The sequence below is a fragment of the Phacochoerus africanus genome, chromosome 1, assembly GCF_016906955.1.
Source record: "Phacochoerus africanus isolate WHEZ1 chromosome 1, ROS_Pafr_v1, whole genome shotgun sequence".
NCBI lineage: Eukaryota > Metazoa > Chordata > Mammalia > Artiodactyla > Suidae > Phacochoerus > Phacochoerus africanus.
The window spans coordinates 141,575,275-141,599,009 of record NC_062544.1 but is presented as its reverse complement, the minus strand read 5'-3'; the positions used below and the strand labels follow the sequence as shown (position 1 = coordinate 141,599,009).

At 46.8% G+C, this 23,735-nt stretch overlaps 1 protein-coding gene across 7 annotated transcripts in view; it reads right to left on the bottom strand.

The window, feature by feature from the left end:
• ITPR1 (inositol 1,4,5-trisphosphate receptor type 1) overlaps window positions 1-23,735 on the bottom strand; it is a 331,954-nt gene that overhangs the window by 57,694 nt on the left and 250,525 nt on the right. For 6 of the 7 annotated variants that reach the window (XM_047779506.1, XM_047779516.1, XM_047779548.1 and 3 more), the window contains 5 exons: window positions 14,918-15,098; window positions 12,693-12,946; window positions 6,292-6,492; window positions 4,634-4,744; window positions 2,322-2,417 (listed from right to left, as the gene is read on the bottom strand). In XM_047779506.1, coding sequence (XP_047635462.1) covers window positions 2,322-2,417; window positions 4,634-4,744; window positions 6,292-6,492; window positions 12,693-12,946; window positions 14,918-15,098 — 843 coding nt within the window. The remainder of the gene's footprint in view (window positions 1-2,321; window positions 2,418-4,633; window positions 4,745-6,291; window positions 6,493-12,692; window positions 12,947-14,917; window positions 15,099-23,735) is intronic. The other variant, XM_047779541.1, reaches the window with a different exon arrangement.

The following is a 23,735-nucleotide window of genomic DNA, read 5'->3' as shown; positions in this document are numbered from 1 at the left end:
CTTTTAGTTATTCTAGAAAATTTTAATGCTGAGAAGCATTTTATGAGGTGTCAAAGATTCACCTTGATTGTAGATGAGGAAGCAGATAGATGAGGGGCATCCCCAGGTTCAGTGAGCTGAGCTTTAACCTTGACCGTCCTGTGCCAAGAACACACTTTCCAGAGCAGTTCTGAGCTTTGCCTTCCTGCCTCCCTCCACCACCACCCCTGCCACCTCAGCTCCCCAGGAACAGAGTTGGCTCTGCCCTTTTCTCAGTCCCTCCCTGGAGCCCAACACAACACCCTGGACAAAGCAGGGCCTGGCCAATATTTATCAAATGAACATATCATTCAAGATTTAATCATTCAAAGAATAAGAACACAATGCCTTTGACCCTGAACTTGTACCAAAAATTAATCACTTTCTTTGATGATTCAGAAGGCATTTCCGCCTCCCGCACTGCCACAGGGCCATTACTCTGAACTGTTTCTCATTATTCAAGACCAAGCATGCAGAGGGAGAAACATTTCTGTACTGACACCAGGTTAGGGCCTGGAAATTATTCTGGAGACAATACCCTCACTCTCTGAGCATGTCTTCTCACTGGTTTTCTAAAAATACCCTCAACAGGAGTTCTGATAGTAGCTCTGCGGAAATGAATCTGACTAGCATTCATGAGGACGTGGGTTTGATCCCTGGCCTTGCTCAGTGGGTTAAGGATTTGGCGTTGCCATGAGGTGTGGTATAGATCACAGACACGGCTCAGATCCCAAGTTGTTGTGGCTGTGGTGTAGGCCAGCAGCTATAGCTCCGATTTGACCCCTAGCCTGGGAACTGCCATATGCCTTGGTTGAGGCCCTAAAAAGACAAAAAAAAAAAAAAAAAAAAAGAAAGCCAAAAGACATGTTGCATGGAATGTGGGGGCCTATACAGACACACATGTGTGCACACGCATATGTGCACATGTGTTCAGACATTACAGCATCTCTGCTGTGGGCATTCTTCAAACTGTGTTTGTTCCAGGAAGCCAGTGATCAGAGAATGAAGCTCTTCAACCACAAGGGGGCGGCCCCAGAGCCCTGGGTGTTGCAGGGTGGGTTAAGCTCTGGATTGATGGGAAGTGGAGTGGGGTCTCTGCAAAGTCACTGCCCTCCCTACTCAAGAATGACCCATCCCAGTCTCCCACCTCTCCTACCCCTCTCCAGTTACATAAGCTGTTATGTAAACTCGAAGAGGACTTCCATCTCAGGCTGAGAACTCACTCCTGACCTCAGAGATCAAAGAGCCGGGTTCGCTGTTAACTTTATTTAAGGGAACACATAAAGGGACTTCAGCCTGGCTCTCAGTGCACACTGGGTCACCAGGCAGCAGGAAAGTTTTAGTGCTCTCATTTAGATCTGTCAGTTACAGTCTATGTGTGTGGGAAAAAGTCCAAATAGAGAGCTCCATGCTCAGCCCTGAGAGCTGCTGTCTCACAGTTTGCAGCTCTGACTCCCAGCCTGGAAGTCACAGCCCATTGTGAATATCACCCCCAAAATAAACAAGATTGTGTTGTCTTTAAAAAAAACAGAAACAACAACAACAACAACAAAAACCAGATTGACTGGCCAATAGGGACCTGCTGTATAGCACAGGGAGCTCTACCCAGCATTCCATGATAATCTATGTGGAAAAAGATTCTGAGAGAGAATGGTTATGTGTATATGTATGCCTGGGTCACTTTGTTGAAAAACAAAACACTGGCACCTACAACCTGCCCCAACATTCTTCTGTTGCCCAGACTATTGGCACCCAGAAGAGATGTGAGTTCTTGAGTCCAGGACAAAGACATGGCACAAAGCAGAAGAGAATGAGGAGTTAGTTAGAAGATGCACTGCGTTCTTGAAAGGTTTACCATGTGCGGGCACAGAGCTTGGGGCCTGGCGGGAACTGTATGGTCTAGGCTTCAGTGCTACCCCCTCTGGACTAGGTGATACCATTGTCTTCCTTTTAGGGAAGAGGAAAGAGACACTCAGAGAGTTCAAGGGCCTGGCCAAGGTGACCCAGAAAGGGGCAGGGCTGTGGACATGAAGCCCAGTCCACCAGGCTCTTGGACACTCCCTGCATGACCTCCCATGAGGGAGAGAGGCCAGGGAGGCTCACTTATGGCTGAGCTGAAGGCAGAGGACGCTGACTCAGGGCAGGGCTCACCACCCTGCCCAATCACGGAACCCAATGTTGTATTTATACTCCTGCCGGCTGGCCTTGAAAAAAAAGCTGGAGAAAGCAGACGCCCCGCTTAGCCACAAATGCAGCTGGGATGAGACTGGACACTCAGGCTGGAGCTCAGCCATCCAACTCACCAGTTCCTTCGGCCTCATGTTATAAAGTATCCGCTCGGCATTTTCACTGTCATGCCTGCTCTCCATGATGGCCAGGAGCAACTTCGAAGCATTGTTCTAATCGGAGATACAAGGGGAGGAAGAAATGGAAAGGGCTGCGTAGGGCACCTGCCCCGATCATGGGCCTGCTGAGCAGGAGCTGCATCCCAGCTACAGAGACAGACATGCCGCCCCATGGGAGAGCCTAGGGTCAAGTACATCAAAACCCATGGCACCCAAGAGAGAGTGTGCTGCTTCAGACCCCAAAACACATCTGCAGCATCTGACTGGGGGTCAAAGAGGCACATATTTGTTTGGGCCCAGTGTCTCCCTATGTCACCTGGTACAAGTCCTAGTGGACATAAGACATTGAAACATAAGGGCTTGTGGGTACACTGGGACCCTCATGAAGACAGTGGTCAGGAAGCACCTGATACAAAGACCCAAGGTGCCTTCGGGGAGCAGGAGAATGCTTATAAACACTGCTGTTCAGCCTTGCAGGCCACAGAAGGGCAGGCAATTAAGCTAACTTCTCCCTATCTTAAAATAGCACTATCAGCTCCCATAACCCCTAATATTATCAAGAGAGTAGAGCTGACATTAGTTAACAAAAGTGATCCAATGGGGCATCATATGCTTCCCAGACCATAATTTCCCATTAGATCTAAAGTTCATTCTGTACTTCTTGGCATGAGCTCATTCTGGGTCCCAAGCCTATAATACTCTGTACGCTTCTTTGCATGTAAGACTAGCAAGTTGTTTTGGTGAGAGGGCACAGTGTTTTTCTTCCTCCCCAAGCACAGATCAGAGCAGTTCAGTCATGTGGTTGTGCTATCAAAAAGTGGCTTTCCACCGGACAGAAATTTCTATAATAACCTACAGGTTACTGGATTAGATGAAAAAGCCACTGACATGCTGACCCAGAGCACATGAAATCCTCAATTTATTTCAAGCTCTCATCATATAAATACTGATAAATGGTAGCCAGGGACGTGAGCTTGTATGAGCTTGTGGAGTCAAGTTGATTCTACAACATGATTTGTTAAATGAGTCAAAAATAGCCAAAAAAAAAAAAATCCATTTAAACTATACACCCAAACCAACAATTAGCTTGGACCCTCAGTATGAAATACTAAAATAAAAATAAAAATAACTGTGTGATTCTTGTGCGCTTCGGTGTTACCACCTTCCTAATGACCTTTCTTTCCTCTGGCACCACAGATGCCATAAATACAGATCAGCTTTTCAGTGAAACACTGTAGTTCCAGGCTTTCCTGTGACAGTGACAAAGTACCCAGGGCCACGTCTGAGGTGAGATAGAGGGCAGAGCTTAACATGCCTGAACAGGGGCACAGTTAAAAAGGAAAAAATTTCAGGGAGGCTAACATGTTTCAAAATACCCTTTAGATGCCAGGATGGGTTGCAAGTTCAATTCCAGAATTAAATCTTTGGACCCTTAGAGAATCTTTGGAACCCCTAAATAGGAGTAAGCATTTTCTATTAGTTTGTTTTGAATTTTTTTACTTTAAAAAATTACTTTGGGGGGGGTATGCTCAAGAAATCACTATCAGGAGTGGTAGGTATATCAGCTTCTCAAATATCCAAGAGCTAGTAAACCCAGCAGCTTAAGCACCTTGAAGTCACTGCTTTCACCCCATAAAACTACTTTGGTATTAGAGGGAATCAGCAGGTCAAGGGTGCTTCTCCATCAGTCATCTGTCACCTGCTGTTTGTATGAGATGCAAAGAAACTCATCAGAGGCCTGTAGGCAAGATACTGGCCAGTGTAGCTTTTCTTATTTTAACCCAACATTTATGAACAACCCTTCTGCTAAATCAAAATCACGACAGACCAAGGAGTTCTCTGACAACAACAAAAAAATTTTTTTGGTCTTAGAAAGGTTTACTTGTTCTATTCTTCAAATGGCCCTTTTTCTCAATGGGGAAAAGTGAGAGATCCTAGAGGGAATGAAGTTTTATCGTTTTTCTGTCTGTGGTTTTCAGAATCAGGGCTGTTAGGTCTTGGATGCTTTCAAACTTGTTTCTTAGCTTTGAGTGATGAGTTTTCATTCCATGGGACCCGTGAGTTGAAAAGCTGGTATTCTGTCCTAAGACCTTATTTGGAAGGGAAAGACTGCAGTTCTGCATTTTAGAACATGCAACGTGGATCATTCATTTCATTTAAAGGAACTGCCTTGAACATTTACTTTCACAACAGTGACCATGTCACGTGCAGAGGCAACCCACACAAGGGTTTCCAAGGGCTACTTTCTTTTGCTTTCAATTCCTACTTGCCTTCAGTTCTAGCACAAGATCCATCCTCTTCTTTCCCAGGGGGTTGATGTCATTGAGGATCAGTGCTGTGATGATGTCAATGCCATTGGATTCATGGGTGGCGATGCAATTCTGAGGAAAGAGGCAACCACAGACATTTACCCAAACGCTGGTCATAAATCAGACGTCAAAGGCCAACAGGCTGAACTGCTATTTCAACACAAAGCTTGCCACTCCCAGCAATGTCTCTAGGGGAGAGCTGCAAATTTTCCGTGAGAAAGTGGTAAAAATAAAAGACAGATGAGAATCTCTAGTTTCAGAATTAACAGTAAACAGCAGGAAAGTCCCCATGGGCTCTAACTGATAAATTGGTCATGTGTAATCCAAATAGTGCAGTGGGCTTTTGTTCTTAAGGGAAAATAGGGTGTGTGACTGATTCTGGGTTCTGCGTTGTTTTCCCCTTTAAGGTGTGTTCCATTCTCTCTGCATCACTCGATTTTCGTATTGCACACTTTTGCTCAAGGCCTAAGCTTGGAAAGCAAGTTTCCTATTTAATTCACACAATATCAGAATGAATCACCTTCCCCCAGGTAAGATCCCCATTTGCAGCAGAATCTCCTCCTACTGGAGGGGTCTTTAAGCTCCCTTTAAAAGACCTCCGTTTGGCAGAAGAGCAAACTCGAGGCGACAGGGAAATTCACTTAGATGTCAGAATAAGCCTTTCTCCCCAGCCTGTTGTCATGTTTTGGTTCCTTTTCCCTTTCACTCAGATTGTACCATTTGTCTCACCAGGAAACCAGGATAGGAAAGTGGATCTAACAAAACTCTAGCCTCAGAGTCGTGGACAAGTAAGATCATATTTTTAATGTATAGCAAGTTGTCCCTCTTATAAGCTGTCCTTCTCCCCTGAGCCAAAGTTCTGGCCTTGCTTCCCTAGTAACATAGCATATATTGTTCCTTCCCTGAATTCTGGGCTTAAAATGGGCCATTTAAGCACTGGCCTAACCACTCCACACAGGAGAGAGCCGTACTTTGGGTTAAAAATCATACTCATTCTAGCATCAGTGCAAAAATTACAACATCTATGAGACGTCATGGTAAGTAATGACTCTACTCAAGAAACGATTAGGTTCCAACCGCTCCAAAAATAAACTTGTTGAGAGACCTACGTCAGGACTAAAGGGTCTTTCTCTTCTCTGAATGTCTGTGGTGTCAAAGTCTCAACCATACATTTTCTCCTGTTATTTTCAAGTTGTTTCATGTACACCAAGGTTTTTCTCTCTAGTTAGGTTTAAACTTCCTGCTGTGAAATAGCCCCTTTTGGAGTCTCTCAATTTTAAATCAAAAATTTTAGTATTTAAAATAGAGCCCAGTCTTCTGGTCTTAGGAACTCCAGCTCTAATATGTATCCCTAGTGAAGTCAGAGTGGGACCATTCACATCACACCAAGCTGGGCATGGAAACCCAGGGCAACCCTTTCAATATCTGCGATTAGGTCATGTCCTGAAACATAATACAACCCGGGACGCCCTCCTCATTGCTGGAAAAACGCCCTCAGTCCTAAGGACTTGCTAGGGCCATAGGTAGGTATCATGTGATTTTTGAACTAGTCACTGTCAACAATTTTTCAAAATGATCAACTTTTTTTTTTTCTCACCCCCAAATGAGAACAGAATTACCTGGTTCTCATGGCAAGGTCCTTGACAGTATTCAGTCAGACTCTCCAGGGTCTGGTTAATGAGAGCCACGTTCTTTTCATTAATATAGAGTCCGAGGAGACCAAGACCCCCAGTTGTGCTTCCACAAATACAGTCCAGAAACTGCAGCGTCTCACATACCAAATTGTAGTTGGTCTTGTTATTTTGGCAACGTAGGAAGTTCTGCAAGTGGGCAGTGCCCGGGTTGGGGGAGCAAAGGCAGAGAGAAGAGGGAAGAGGTCATTCAGCTCGTCATCTTGATAGCATGGGATACGTGGGTGTCCAGGAACGAGCAGCAATTATGCAGAGAGATGCACCGTTGGGCAGAACAGAGTCAGGCCCCATGATGGTCACCCAGAAAGGTGGTCCAGGGCAAGGGCTATGAACACTGTGGCCTGTTCTCTAAAGGGCATTTAAGTGGGAGGCAAGGAGGACAGCACCTCTTGACAACCCACATTAGACTCCTGTAGCCTTTGGAAATTCTCGTTTTGTTCTTTCCCGCTCCAGCCCGCCTCCCCACCCTCCATGTAAGTTCAGTCTGTTAACTTTTCCAAGGGCAGTGGTTATGCTTAAAGAGGATAGTGTGGTCTGAATGCTGAATGCCCAGAGCCTAGTACAGAGGATAATTCATCACAAAATAAGTCTGACTTAAGCCCACTAATGTGGTGGGAACCTGGTTTATCCTGTTTAGCCATTTCCATCATTACAGGAAGGAACAAAAGTGAGTAAATGTGTGTGTGCTTGTGTGTGTGTGTGTACGTATCCTCCAGGTAAGCTTGTAATGTTAGTAAGAAGCAAAAGAGCAGGTACTTTCTCAATAAAATAAAACAAGCCACATTCAACCACCTCATAACACAGAACCTATTTTATGGAGAGGATATTTTTTTGGTCAAAGACTCAGGGAATTTCTTAATAAGAAAAAAAGTTAAATACAAATATTCTTTTGTGCATACTTAATAAAAGTTATACATGTTTACTGAAGAAAATGGGTACTACACAAAAATATAATCAAAAGATAAAACAAATGTAACTTTTGACCTGGTAATTCCACATCTATGCAATACTGACTTCTATTCACAAAGTATTTATTGGACATTCACTAAGCACTGTTTATAATGGGAGAGAACTGGAAACAACCTAAATGCCCATCCATTGGGGAGTAAACAAAGTACAGTGTATCAACATCATGTAATATTACAACCTGGAAACACTGAGGTAGGTCCATATGTGGCAATATGGAAAGATTTCTAGGACATACAGTTAAATTAAAAAAAATAAAAAGGCAAATAGATGAACATGTATCCAAGGCTCCATCCAAATAGAGAGAAAAATGACAGGGAAGAGATAGTCCAAACCACTAACAGTTCTCTCCAAGTAGAAAAGTAAGAGTGGGGAGAGGAACATTTCTTTTTACCTAAATACTTATTTTTATTTAAACCTTCATTGAAAAAACAGATTCATGTACAAGTAAAACATTTATAGATACACAGATTAGAAGCTGGTAATCAAGTTGGATGCTTGAGTGATCATTAAATTTACCACGTCTCTCCCACCCTTAATTAACCTCAGTCCCTTACGCTCAAGCCTTCCTCACTGGTCTAAAACCTGACCAATCTTTCAGGTCTGGGTGGGACATGGAGGAAGGACAGACGACTTGAGGCCATGTGGATTTTCACAAGGTGACTAAGGGCCACGAGAAGCCTGGGGAGGGTTCCACAGCCATTTCTGGCTCCAGCCCCTCAGGGAAGATGTCACCTGTTTCAGAGCCTGGCTGAGCTCCTCACCACGTGGGGGAGGAGTATTTAGGAAGAGGGCAGGAGAGGGCCAGGTCTGCCGAGGCTCAAGCTCACAGCGCAGCTCTTGAGGCCCATCTGCCTCTCCAACTCATATGTTATTGTTCCTGCCATTTCCCTCTCTGCTCAGTGACATCATCTCTCCTGCAGCACCCTCTCTGCGTGGCAGCAATGGACTTCTTCCTGCCCTTTAAGCACCCTTCCTTCCCTCATCTCTGGGGCTTCAACCCCACTATTCCCTCTGCCTGTCACCCTCTCCCTGTCGCCAATTTATGAACTCTTCTTCCTTCAGGATGGGGTGTCAAGTCACTTCTTTCAGGAAGCCCTCCCTGACCCACCATACTGACTCCAATGAGATTGGAGCACCCCAACACTTCTCTTATCCTGCCTCATGCGTCATGCTGTGCTTAGAGAGATGTGTGTCGCCTCCACTCAGGGCCATGCTGACAGCCCTGGTGATACGCAGCTGGCACAGGGACTGGCTAGTGCCAGGTGCTTCATAAACACTAGCTGAAACATGTGAATTCACTTGAACGGATGAAGAGGACATGAGAAGTCATCAAGGCTGCCATGTTTCAAAAGGATAGTTCAGCTGCCTTTCTTGAAAGCCTCTCCCAGTTCTCATGGTCTTTGTAGAGCGCCTGGCCAGAATCTCTCCTTTCTAATTCAGACTTATTTTCTTTTGTTCTCTACCAAAAGAGAGGTGCACCACCTGCTAAAGGCCCACAGGGACTCTTTCTACGCACAAGGAATAGAGTTCTCCCTTCATACCTAATCACCCTGTCCAGGCTAGAGAGATTCTATTCCCTTTGTGGTCCCCCTGGAGGGCCAGGGGATCAAGTCAAGATGGGGTTGATGAAGGAAATCAGAGACTTCAAGTCTGTGCTTAAACAGACTTTGATAGAGACGAGAATTCCTTAACCTGAGTGAAAGGCAAAGCCAGCCTCTCAGGAGAAAGTTCAAAAGCACAGGGAACGTGCTTCAAAAACAGTCTTTCCCATGTAGTTTCTCATTACTCTGAACAAAGCCTGTGTAAGGCCGCAACTGCCCGTTCAGCAACATCAATCTTGGTGGCTTTCTCTCTACCGAACATTTATCAACAGGAAAGTTAAGGTTATAAATATGACAAGAAGCTTGGGGCAACTTCAATACGCCAGATTCCTTCTCTCTCTGGGCTCATCTGCACTTCCTTATACCAGAGAGCTGTTATTTCTCTCCTCGAGAAAATGTCTTCTTCTTCCACAGATCCACACAAAAATCCTGGCCCAGAGACCCACCATGGGTCCCAGAAAATGGCCAACAGGGTGGCGCTCAGAGCAGCTGAATCCCAAGTAAAACTATCCTTTTGAGAAGTAGATTCCTATAAACATCATCTTATACCAGAGCAATTTTATTACTACCCCAGTGTATCTGACTTGGGGGAGGGGGGTCTTTAAAGATGACGGCAGCCTTCGTCCATGGAACCATTGGTCCAGATCGCTGAGTGTGCAGCTGGGCCCTCTGTATAAACCCCAGAAACATCCTGCCTCTCAGGGCTTTTACAGGTGATGGGGGAAAGTTCTACCACTCTGTAGCTGCTACTCTGAACAAAGCTTTGCTCCCATCTGCTTTACCTCTCTATCTGAGATGTTCAAGCCAAGGATTCTGCATCTCCAACAACAGAGTTTAAATCTACTGGGGTTATGGTACTTTCAAAGGTTGAGTTGTTAAGTTTAAAATATATATATATATATATAGAATTGACATATTTTCTATATACATGTTTTCTATTATGTATATAGAAATAATACAGTATACTCCCTCTCCTACCAATACCACCGTTTTCTGCAGAGCAGAGTATTGGAAAATGGCATTTCAGAAGGACTAATTAAAAGGTGCGTCTGCCCACGGAGTTCTTAGGGAATTAGTTCAAAGCAAAGTTCTGCCAAGAACTAAGGTACGAAACAAAAACTGTGCCAATTTCCCAATAAGAAATTGTGAATTTGTACAATGAGAGCCTCACTCTGCTTCTACAGTGGAGGTTGGGTGCACTGTGAAGAAGGAAGGTCAAGGGGGCAGATGGAAGGCAGAAGAGGTCCTTGAAACCAGAACCATGCTCAGAAAACAAGCACACCAGCCTTCCCGGACCCAGCGCACTGTGTTGGTCTTCTGCTCTGAACCCACAAAAACCCTAAGATGACATCACTGCAGCACTTGGCACACTGCACGGCAACCTCCATGTGCCAAGAGGCACCTGTCCCCGATTCTCAGCTCTGTGAGGGGAGGGGTGAGGCCTCCATCACCACCCCACCCCCTCCCACTGCACAGGACACAGAGAAGGTCTCACCAAGATGATGAAATCAACATACACAGGCAGTCTTAAGCTACTTCTTCTTTGGAGCCAAGGCCGGTGGAGACCAGTGACACTGGTAGAAGGGGACAGTACAAGGCACTGACCAACACATCAGCCTAGAAACAGCCCCAGCAGCAGGGTAGGACCACCCCACCCCACCCACAGAGACGCCACAGTGCAGCTGTAGCCTTTGTGTTCCTACTGGTGGGACAGACTGGCTTCCCACAGCATTGCTCACACTCCCTTGGCCTGTTTCCCCCATGAAGAATGGGGTAGATGCAGCAGGTGGAAGGGATACAGCCTTCAGACACAGACAGACCAGTCAATGAGACAGGAGCCAGACCCTGGACCTTTGGGTGCTTTGTTCTACCCACTGAGCTAGGCGGTCCAAATGCATCTAGGACCAACGTGTTCTGTGTCCAAAGTAGGAATGTTTGAGCAAGAAGCAATCAAAAAGACTGACAGCCAAGATCCCAACTCAGATGTGGATAGGGATCAAGCCAGGAATGTCACCGAAGGAAAAGAGCAGGCAGGGGAGCAGACAAGAAGCCCGTGCCCCAGCCTGGCCAAAAGTGGGGTGCAGGGAAATCCCTTCATTTTGAAACATGGGCCAGATCTGGCCAGCTGATGACCTTGGATCTAGATCCTTTTTCAAAGCCCAGATTCTTCTGACCAGTTGCACTGAAAATAAAAATCTGCACAGAAAGTATTAACATTGCAGATCTCACCCACTTCCATTTCATTGTTCTGTCTTACTATTTAAGAATATAATTTCTTACTCAACTTATCCAGGCAGGGATTCTGTGGCAGGATTTAAGTGGGAATGATTTATGGAGGTGGCACCAAATGGTCTGGCTGCAGCTAACATGTCAAAGGCCATAAAATCACCTGCTGGGTAGTGTCAGCAGTACAAATATTTTAAGGCTGCACCTTCCCATTGTGATGTTTGGCCTAGAATTATTATTATTTTTTTCAAACTGTCATTATTCAAATAAAACTATGGCTGCCAAGTTATTTATTTGAGGAGGAAACAGTCTACCTTGGAGGAGTTCAGACACACTTTTTTGTTCATCCTCATCCTTTCTAGACAGAGAGAGGTGTTTTCCTAAACAGTCTGCAAAACCAGGTAAAGGGCCAAGGACCTGGTGCTACAGCAGCTTTTCCTGGGCTGTGATGGCCTCTGCAGATCTGTGTTCACTCACAAGAAAGAATCCATCTCTGGAACCCATCCTTGGCCCTTCCCGACTAGCCTTTGCTGTTGGGGAAACTTTTTGGGGAAGAAAATGCCCTCTGTCTTACTGTAGTGGTTGACAGCACAAACTCTACCACCAGAGTGCGTGGGTTCCAGTCTGAGCTCTGTGCTCCCTAACCAGGTCCTGGGCCTCTCAGCTTCAACTCAGTTTCAACTATGAAACAAGGATAATAATAGAGGCAGCATTTAGCATCCAGGATAGTGTAAGTACCCAAAAAACTTAGCCACTGTTATCATCCAACAACAGCAAAAAGTCAACGAAGGATTTCTGGAATAATTAGTTTAACAATTTTTTTTTTTCTTTTTACAGCTGTACCTGTAGCCTATAGAAGTTCCCAGATTAGAGGTCGAATCGGAGCTGTAGCTGCCAGCCTATGCCACAGCCACAGCAATGATGGATTGGAACCACATCTGCAACCTACACCACAGCTCACGGCCATGCTGGATCCTCAACCCACTGATCGAGGTCAGGAATCAAACCCACATCCTCATGGACACTATGTTAGGTTCTTAATATACTGACCCACAACGGGAACTCCCTCAACAAATACTTTTGATTGAACATTTGTGTGAAACACCAGAAAGCCATGTCATTAATTCAAACAAGAAATATTTGATTAGAACTTTCTATGCACCACCAGATCTTAGAAGTCTAGTATATTTAGTCATTCACCCCTCCACCCATTCAAGCTTTACCTGTGCATCTATTTATGAAACCATGGCAGCCTACTGGACACCCAGGTATACACACACACACTCAGGCACATACACCCAAGCAACAAATATCTACAGAGTAGGTGGCAACGACACGGGTGAGCATCAGATTTGGTCCCTGTCCCTACGGAGGTGGTGGGGAAGACACGACAGAAGAACACTTCTGGAGCCCAGACGTCGAGAACCATCCTGCGTCCTGAGCTCAAGGAAACAGGCTGCAGGGTTTGGAGCCAAGAGGTCAGAGGGAGCACAGCTGTTGCAAGGAGCCCAACCCTGGCTGGCCCACCCTCACCTGGAGGTCTCGGTTGTGGTTTTCACAGAGCAGCTGCAAGAAGCGCAGGATGGGCTGCATGATGGTGACGACTGCACTCATCTCCAGGTCGTCCTTGGTCTTGTCTGCTGTGGCCTGGGCGCCCTCCCCAGCCTGGTAGTGGTCGTCAGGGTCAGCCTCCCTCCTGAAGGTGGTGAAGGCTTTCCTGGTCGCAGCAGAGGCTTCCAGGAGCTGATCCCGGACCTCCTCCGTTATCTGTGTTGCAGGTTCTTTGGCTAGAATGCAAACATGAGATGGTCAGTGCTGCTGAATCCTCAGGTAAGGCCATCCAGCATACCAGAGACAACGGGCAGGAACCCAAGTTCCAGAATTCTCCACACAGACTCTCAAAGTTGGCAAAGCTATTCAAGAAGTCACTGTCTTCCTCAGTCCTTGAGATTAAAGCCAAGTTGAGCCCCACTAGCTTGTGTGTGGCTTTAGCATTTCACTACATTTGCTCTAGGGTTTAGAGGAAAAGCAGTACAGGGTCTGCCAATCTCACCAACCAAGACTCTGGGCCTCAGCTTTCTTATCTGTTAAATGGGGAAAGCATCAATGAAGCCTTCTTCCAGAAGGTGCCTGAGAGGGTCAACATAATGCTCAGCAAACTGTAATTACTGTTATTATAGTGACAATGGATGGAACCCTTTACTACGCACCAGGGCACCGTGATTAAGCACTTGATGTTATGATCTTACTGAACCCTCGGAGTAAGCCTGGAAGGTAACCAGGCACTAGAGTGAGGAGCATGAGATTCTTTTTTTTTTTTTTTTTTCCTGCTTTTTAGGGCTGCACCCGCAGCATATGGAAGTTCCCAGGCTAGGGACTGAATCGGAGCTACAGCTGCTGGCCTACACCATAGCCACAGCAATGCAGGATCTGAGTCACGTCTGCAACCTACACCACAGCTCACGGCAATGCCAGATCCTTAAACCACTGAGTGAGGCCAGGGATTGAAACTGCATCCTCATGGATACTAGTAGGGTTCATTACTAGCCACAATGGGAACTTCAGGAGCATGAGATTCTGCAGTCAGACTGCCTGGGTTCAAATCCTGGCTCTACTGCCTACTAGCTGTACCTCCTTAACAAGTTAATTACCACCCCTATGCCTCAAGTTTCCTCATCTATAAAATGAGGATAATGATTCATTTATTTTATAAAGTTGGCTTGAGTTATAAATGAAGTAGCACATGTAAAGGATTTCGGACAGTGCCTGGTTTATAGAGAGTACTCAGTAAATCTTAGCCATTCTTTTAATGATCTTTATCCCCATTCTAAACCAGTGGTTATCAACTAGGGGTGGTTTTAACCCCATTTCCACCCCAGAATGATAGGCAACATGTGTTGTAATTTTAAGTTGTGGGTGGGCTACTGGCATCTACTGGGTCAAGGTCACAACTGCCACTAAATAGCCTACCAGGCATAGGACCGCCAGACAGCAACCAATTCTCCAAATGTCCAATGTGCTGTGGCTGGAAAGCCAGGTCTAAACTTAAAAAATGAGGCTCAGACCTGTCCAAGGTGCCTTGACTCCAACCCTTTTGGGTCTACCCGCTCCCCAGTATTACTTCTCTTCAAGGGAGATAATGGATAAAAAGCTTTATGAACCTTTAACTATTTTAGAAAATAAGGGAGAATTATCTGACAAAAGACAATACCCAGTTTTCAAGTGCGTATCTTCCTCAACCTTCTCTAACATTAAATCGAAAATAAGAAGAAAAGATTCTTAGAGATTTCCTGCCAATAAAACACTGAGTTTGACCAAGAACAACGTATATTTAAAAAAAAAATTTTTTTTTTCTTTTCCTTTTAAGGGCCACACCTGTGGCATATGGAAGTTCCCAGGCTAGGGTTTGAATTGGAGCTGCAGCTGCTGGCATACACCACAGCCACAGCAATGCCAGATCCTTAACCCACTGAGCAAGGCCAGGGATTGAACCTGCATCCTCATGGAGACAACATGGGGTTCTTAACCTGCTAAGCCACCATGGGAATGTGCATTAGTTTATTAAACAAAGTACCAAAAATTCAACGCAGGTTATATAGGAAGAATTTAATTCTAACCAGATTGGTTTCTTCTTATGAAAGCCCCAGTCAAAATATAGTTTGGGGTCTAGAACTCATGTAAAAACTAAAGAACAACCAGGGACCCTCTCATGTTCCCAGTCCAGCTGATGGAAGGGCTGCAGGCAGGAGGACATTTACCTTTTTTCCGTGACGGTGCATCCCTCTCTACCTCATCATCCTTCTTTTTATTTCCCAAGTCACTCGTGTTCACGGTCACCGTGGCCTTGATCTCTTGCTGGGCCACTTTCATACGGTCATAGAAGACCTTGAAGAATTTCTCTGACTTCTTATCTTCTGTCAACCGGCAGAAAAAGGAGTGCTGCCAAGGAAAACCCACAGATTTTCAACACATGACACACCAGTGACTGAATCCCACTCAGGACATCAAAAGATCGGAGCCAGACCCCAAACCTCACAAATGGTCTAAGTTTGGACCAAGGAGAAACATCGTTCCACACACTATCAATCTCTGGATACCACACCCTAAACTTTTCTATATGGAGCCTTTAAGGCCAATTGCCAGGTCTTTGCTGAAGCAGTCATACAGGCTTGGGGAGCATCATGCTAAGGGGGTGGCAGGCAGATTTTAGCCAACTAAGCACCAGCCCCTACTCTCATATAAACCAGCTCCATTCACAGTGGAAACAGAAGGTATTTTTGGTGACTGCCAGGCATGTGTTTAAGGACTTCTGTGATCCTTCTTCTTTGCAAAGCCCTGTGAACATGTACTGGTAAGTAAGACCTGCTACCTACCCCACCAGGGCTCCATAGCAGGTTAGGATGACATGCCAGTACGTAAGGCTGAAATGTGTAAGTAAAAGTGCTCCAGAAGCTACACAGACAATTAGACTATAGAAGCTCAGAGCTGGCAAGGATGACATTTTGGGAATGATCCCAAAATCATCATGAAAAAGGTGGTTTTCAAAACAGGTCTTAAAGGGTAGGTAGCGGGTGGTTGGATGAAGACGCTCACAATTAACAGGTAGCTCGCCTCATGGATACACATTTGTTTTTGGACCCACTGCAGGCAATAGTATACATTGTTGATATAAAAACACAATATGGTGTCTCAACTTCATTTATGAGCATTCTCTTTTCACCCCTTTGCAAACACCACGCTGTTGTGAATTATTTACATAAAAATACAATACGGTCAATTTCCAGGAGGAATTAAAACAAAGCTCCAAACAATATATTTGCTTCTCCCAGTTGGATCCTTCTGCCAGTTTCACATCCTCCTCCATTTGGAAAGAGGGCACTTCCCTACAGAAGGTAACCCCAGGCTTGCGGTCCCAGAAAATACCAAAATCTTACCAGCCTCATGGAGCCCCCTACCTCCTCCATCTCTCAAACCCCTTCCCACACATTGTGCCTGATTTGGCAGTCTTCCCCCAACCCAGAAAGCCACCATGTTTCCATGCGCATACATGCAGCTTCTGTCACTGTGACCCTTCTGCTGGCCACTAGTCCATGTGCTGCTCTGACAAAGCCCTTCTTGATTGTGCCCTTTCCTTTCCTTCTCCCTGTGCTTTACCTCTGGTTGCTTCTTAGGTACAACACAGGACCCAGTCTTCTACTTGTACTCCCTGGTTTATCCTTCCCCCTCCAACCACTCCCAAACGCCAGTTTACAAGTCACTCCCAAATGCCTGCCTACTCTTGGCCTTATCCATCTGTGTGACCTGGAGTTCTCCAAAACTCCAACTCTGAACCAAGCTTGAGTCTTCAGTATACTCCACTGCCCTTGACTTCCTTTAACTTTCATTTAGGTTTCTATTTTGTCCATCCAGCCAGCCAGCCTTCCATACATCTGTCCATCTCTCCATCCACAACTTACTGTGCACCTGTCCTGAGGTGGGTAATATGCCCTTTATAAGGAGAAACAATGGGGAACAAAAAGGGGTCGGACCCTACCCTCCACGAAACTGGAGGCCTGGTAAGGAAAAGATGCAGTCATTCAGTAATCACCCTAATGACTTTCACCAAAATAGCCTTTTATCCACCGACTCAAAAGAGTGCTGGCAAGCAGTACTGTGGCAGACATTCTGTGCCACTGGCCTGTTTCCTTGCTTTTCCTGGCTCCTCCCCTGGCTACCATCCCTCATCCTTAAGTCACAGCATTCATGTCATCTCCTCCATGAAGTCACCCCAGACCATCCTACTAATGCAGGAGTCCAGCCCAGTGCTTATTCTCACACACCCTGTTTTATTCTTCATAGCCACTGGCCCCTGAAACAACACTGGTATTTACTGTTCACCTACTTACTGTGTGTCTGAGGCAGCGGTGGACACTCTAAGAAGGCAGGTGCCTCCCCTGTATGGTTCACAGCTGTCACCAGAGCACCCAGAGCAGGCTCAGTGCACGGAAGATGTTCTCTAAGTATTTGATGAAAGCAAACACCACTCAACACTTATAGCTACTCTTGACTCCCCAGCCCCCTGCCCTCAGATCCTGCCCAAATTCAGTGGCCATGGCAGAAATAAATCCCCAACATAGATTAATTCTGGAAAACTGCAAGTTGTTTAAATATGAGAAACAAAGTTCCAACTATTCACCTCTTTGAATCCCAGTGCGACCTCAAACCAACAAAAGGAGATGTGGGGTGGGGAGTTGGGGGGGGGGGACCAAGACCTTAGCACACAGCCACCTAATTACCGTGATCACATCTTTCACCAAGAGTCATCGCACAGCATCTCACCCACACAGGGTCCTGGCGAGGCTGCACCAGAAGGTTACCTTGGTTGCTGCCCCGTTAGTCTTCTTATGGCATAAAAACAACTTAAAAAGCATCCATGGAAAACCTGGTCACTCCAGAAAGCAAATGCATTTTAAGGATATAATAGAGAAACAGCCAAAGCTTGCCATCTGTCATCTGGAAGAGTGCAACAGTGCACACCCATCACCTGCTACATATGCACTGCTTCATGTTCAGCCAGTTAACCCAGTGGATGTCACCTGATAGGTCGGGGCAATAAGGGCTCTGATGAAATGAGAGAAGGGCAAGGGAGTGAGGATTACATGCTTCTATATATGCTTCTGCAACAGCCAGTATATTTATTTTGCATTATTTATAACAGCCCTCTAACCCTCAGGGTTTGAAGTTGCATTATATGTGATCAATAAAATGGTCAAGGGGACAGCGACATGAGTAGGCAGAGAAAACTGGAATTAAACAAGGATGATGGCTGGGGGATGGGAGAGGTGGTTCAGGGCAGTTTGGGCCTCGGTTCCGAGATACCCAACCATCAAGCTGATACAGGAGGTGACCTCCATTACGCCTCTCAGTGAGAATCAAGAGAAGAAATGGCACTGGTGCCTCAAAAGAAGGAAACATCTCTTAACAGAGGGGTTAGGAGGGCAGGCTTTCCAGGAGGAAAGGGCAAGTTACTCTGCTTCTCTGAACTCCTACCTAAGGGCTGCTAAGGTGCACACTGAGTGCTCAGCACAGCGCCCAGTGAGGGTGCTGGCTCTGCCACCTTACGAGAGCGTCGTGTGAAGTCCTCACAGTGAAGGTGTCACCCGAGCAACTAAGTGGTGAGATCTGTGCACAGAGTCAGAGATGGGGCTTTAGTCCCACCGTGAATTAGCGAGTGTTACCTCACTCAGTGGCAACATCTCTGAGATCCCAACTTTCTCCTCTGCGAAGTGGGCACAATAGCAGGGAGCACCTTCCATGGGTGAACCTAAGGCCCCAAGGAGACTGTCATGGTAATGCTCACAACAGCCAGGCTGACAGGGTGCCAGGAACTCGGGGTGAGCCTTTGGGTTCATCGCCACACAAAGCCCCTGATGGAGCAGACATTAGTCTTGCTCCTTTTTAAGACCAGGAGACCCTTTCAGGTCTTTAAGACAATGTGCATCATGTGTGTAGGACATTATGAGGCCCTTGTGAGAGACCCAGGAGGTGTCACAGCAAAGGGGATGGGGGGTGCTTCAGGTGGCCTGACTGAGAAGCTTAGCAAAGATGCTCTGAAAGGAAGATATCTGGTCTCTAGAAGGGAAGTGCTGGCACCTCGTACAATAGGAAATGTGAACATGATGCAGCATGCAGGAACAAAGACCCCCCACTGGCAGGGAGAGCCTGTGCCTTGGTAGATGCAGGGGCTGAAGATGAGACACAGGGCCCTGTGGTCAGTTCACATACCTGTTCATTCCACCTCCTCTGTTTCTCTGTGCTCACAGGGCCTGGGGTGGGGGGAAGAGGGGCGCCTTCCTCAGGGTTGTTTCCCAAGAAGCAGGTGGGACCTCAAACCAGAGCAGGTGGGACTCCCCCTCCCAGTCCTCAGCCTCTTCATGAGCACTAGTCTTCTTCCCGCCCTGAACCCATTTCAATGAATCGCCCCCACCTCCCCCACAACAGTCCTGCAGCCAACAGTCCTGCAGAGATTGTTTTATTTCTCCAAACTTGTCACTCCACCCACCTGGCAGATTTGAGGCAACCCTTCAAGATAAACCTGGCCCAGAGCAGGGTTGCTAATAAGAGAAATATAAACAGTGGGTGCCTCTGGGGGGTGTGAGTGGTAAGTGACAAAGAGAAATAAGACAACTTTCTGGAATGAAAGCAATGTCTTGATCAGGGTGGAGGTTACACAGGTATGGTGGACAGAACGATGACCACCAGGCCTCAAAGGACGTCCAGACCCTAATCCCTGAGACTTTCGAATATGTTACCTGACATGGCAACGGGCAACAGAATTGCAGACGGAATTAAGGTTGCTAATCAGTTGGTCTTAGAAGAGGGAGATTACTCTGGACTATTCAGAGGCGCCAGTGTCATCACAAGGGTTCTTACCAGTAGAAGAAGGGATGAAGGGATACAGGGTGAGGGCTCCGCTCACCACTGCTGGCTTTGAAGCTGACAAAGGGGCCACAACCAAGGGCTGCAGGCAGCCCTTAGAAATGGAAAAGCCAGGGGAATGGATTCTGTGCTGGAGCCTCCAGAAGGAATGCACCCCTGCTGCCACCTTGATCTGAGCCTAGTTAAGATTCATGTCCAACTTGTAAGATAAAAAATTCTAGCCATTTTGAGCTACTGAGTTTTTAGTAATTTGTTACAGCAGCCAGAGAAAAACAAATATGATAGCTATAAACATCTGTCAAATTTGATCAAATGATACAGTTAAAATCTATTCGGATTATTGTATGTAAATGAGTAAAAAGGAGACAGGAAAAAATAAACTGCTTTGTTTCCCGAACACTAGAGAACTTTGCTGTCCAGACAAGGGGCCACCCTCAGAGGCCACTTCCCCCAGCCCAGGATCTGCCACCCTCATAGCCAATCTTATCTCCAAATCACATTAGATTCCAAAGCCCTTTTCTCAGCAGCGTCTCAGGAGATTGCCAAGGCAGATATCACCATTCATAAATCCATTATACCACAGACCAGAGCTGGGGTGAGGAGAGGTCAGCTGACGTGCAGCAGAGGCACAACCAGCTCCCTCCCTCCCGGCTCAGGGCCCTCACCCCCATCTGCCCTCCTCCTAAGGAACACCCTGAAGACCAGCCCCAGGGGTCTGTGGACAACTCCAGGGAAACAGAGGCTGACTTGGGGTCAGACGCACGCAGCGCCCGGGCCAACATCATTGACATCAGGTCTGCCTTGGGGGTGGCTTTAGAAAGTGACCACTGGCAGTGGCCACTTCCATGGAGGCTCTAGAGGACAGAGGTAGGAGGGGAACTAGGGACAGCCATTGTAAGTCAGGCTTAAAAGCAACCACTGCAAAAAAAGAAAATACAGATCATAGCATGTTAAAGCTGAAAGCCCTCTATTCCAGCCCCCCCCCTTTTTTTTTTGTCTTTTTAGGGCCGCACCTGCAGCTATGGAATTTCCCAGGCTAGGGGTCAGATTGGAGCTGCAGCTGCTGGCCTACACCACAGCCACTGCAACACTGGATCCCTGACCCACTGAGTGGGGCCAGGAATCAAACTTGCATCCTCATGGATACTATTTTGATTCATTTCCACTGAGCCATGATAGCAACTCCCATATTCCAGCCATTTCTAAATGTTTTTCCCAGCAGGGGAACCCCACTTCTCCTCTCTCCCCTAAGACTATCTTCTGTGAAGACCCGTGTATAAGAGAGATCCAGGCAGAACTGCTCAGTCTGAAGCAGAGCAGGGAGGATGCCCCTCTGGTCACTGTACCTCTGCCTTGGTGGTTAATGGCTAGCTACCCACTTAGCCCAGCCCTCCACATTCCACTGAGGGAGAAGCTGAGGCCCAGAGGGGGAAAGGGATGTGTCAAGGTCACACAGAGCTCAGGTCTTCTGACTGCTCAAGCCAGTCCCTTTTGACCATGCTTGGTGGTGGCTGGGTGACACAACAGCCTGAGTTTCATCCCTGCTCTCAGGTCACAGTCAAATGGACATAGTTGTCTTCCTTGTGCTGCTCTAGTGGCAAGGGGGCTAAGAAACTGAGAGCTTTAAAATAATAAGGGGGAGTTCCCCCTGTAGCACAATGGGTTAAGCATCCAACTGCTGTGGCTCAGGTCTTGTGGAGGTTTGGGTTTGACCCTTGGCCCAGTGTAGTGGGTTAAAAGATCTGGTGTTGTTGCAGCTGTGGCACAGGTCACAGCCGTGGCTCAGATTCATCCACTGGCCTTGGAACTTCCCTATGCTTCAGGTGCAGCCATTAAAAAATTTTTTTTAATAATAAGGTAACCACCATTTCAGATCACTCTTGAAAATAATAAGCTGTCCCTTTATTAGCAGCCACCCTCCATGACCAGCCAGGACCTGGCCAAGGAAGAGAGCGTGATTCATGTGATTTATGACAAGCCTGCCCAGCTTCTGAAACCAAAGGCGGCCCCAAGTTAGGGACCAGCAGACAACAAGCAGCTACTTTAGCTAACAGGCCTGAGTGTGCAGAAGGGGTGGGGGCAGGGGCACTCCATTCTTTGGCAAGAGTTCACAGCCCCAGTCACACTGTACAGGTTGGGGTCTGGGGAGAAGAGTGGGAGACCCGGCCCTCGCCACATGCTGGACATACCCTGAGGGTGGTAAGCAAAGCACCTGACCAAAAAGCCAGCTTCCTCGGAGTTCAGAGACTTGGGGGAGGGGAGGGCAAAGCTAGGCTTCTGAGCCTGAAACAGGGAGCCAGCCAGTATGCTCCTGCAGGGACGCGAGTCCATATTCTGACAGAAGGAGCCCTTCACAGGTGTCTTGGCCAAAGGAAGGGGCAATGGAAGGCAGCAGAGGTGTAGGTGTTCCAGGACGAGGCCTCACATGGGCAGGAGTAGTCTGTGAGGAGCCTTGCCCAGTGCTCCTGGAACAGCTTCGAGACTTCGATCCTTCCCCAAAGAAAGCACTTTCCCCCTCGCAGGGGTTCACCTTCTCGAAACTCTCATGTTGGGCCTTTGGAAGATCCAGAGGAAGAGTTTTTCTGTGTGACCACCTCTTAAACATGTCCCTGACCGACAGAGCCCAGAACAGTCACTCCTAGGGGTTTGCTTATCTGCTGAAGAATGAATTATGTTCTCAGGCTACACTCAAGAATGGTGAAAATGTAACTAATGAACAGTGACAAATGCTTGCACTTCCAGGAGCTGATGGAAATTCTTCCCTGGAGTCTGATTTCCCTCTTTCCATCTGCCTCTGGCACACAGGGTCCTCAGCCTCGGCCCTGGAGGCTCTGGGACTTGAAAGAATGTCTGCAAAGAGACCAACCCATCCCTGTCTGACTGGAACAAATGCTGCGTGGGTGACAGAGTGACGGCAATGGCTACCCAGACCAGGGGTGGGCTTTCTACCTTGGGTGTGCTATTCCTATACTTGTGACTGAGAGTTATTCACTCCTGGAGGCCCCTGATCTGTCAGTTCTACTATAGTGAATGGTAACTGAACACTTCCAATTCACCAGGCACCGCCTAACTGCTTTGTACGCAGTATCTCACTGAACCCTTGTAACTACCCCCTGAGGGAGGGGCTATTACTAGCCTCAATTTACAGATGAGGAAACTGAGGCTCAAAGAGGTTAATCGACTTGCCAAGTCATGCACTAGGAAGTGGTGGGGGTGCCCAAGACTCCAGCCCTGCTAGTCTGATGCCTCAGCCTGTGCCTCTGCACCACCTGCTTTGCTCAACACCTCTCACCTGAGCAAGTGTGTCAAGCTCCAAACACCTTTTGGCTTTTTATAACCCACTCCCTGCAACCACCAGCCCACGTCTCTCAAGCTGTACAAACACAGACTCTTCTCCCAGTAAAGCAGAGCCGTGGTAGAAACATATATGAACACCCCAACTTTCCTGTGAGGTCTAAAGCACTTGTTAACATGGACCCGTCTGCTAACTGAGGCTGTGCCATGGATGGGGCTTACAGACTGCAACCAAGTATCTGTGACACAACGACCATTGTGGGTCTTGAGTCTTTTGACGGCAATCAAAACCCAAAGATCACGAACCATGAACAAGGCAATAAAACACATATGGTTTAGGCACAGGAGCCTGAAGAATTCAAAGTCTGGAAACCTAAATTTTAGCCATTGCTCCTCGCTGACCAGCCACAGGAGCTTAGGCAATCTGCTTCACTGCATTTGCACGCTGTGCTCCTTATCTGAAAAAAAAAACTCTGATCACCTGCCTTGTCTGCATCACCTGGATGGGGTCCATCAAGGTTGTAGTTATGAAACACTACGTGAAAAACACTGTTACTACGGGAAAATATTCAAATGCAAGGTGTGCAAGCTATCAATACCCTTTTCAAAGGAACGGCCTTAGCACGTAAGATACTGGGTGTTCTGTGATGACCAAAGTCCAGTGTCCCCAAAACATGCAAAGATAAACAATCCCAGTTGGTACTGGTAGGTCAAGATGGCCTGAAAACTGACAGCAAAAAAACATACTGAAGAGCAATTCCCAGTAACTATCATAATGAAGGAAGTAAAAAAAAAAAAAATCCAGCTAGTATTTCATTAGGTCTAGAAGCCATTCAGATTCCATTAGGCAGAGAAAGAAACATT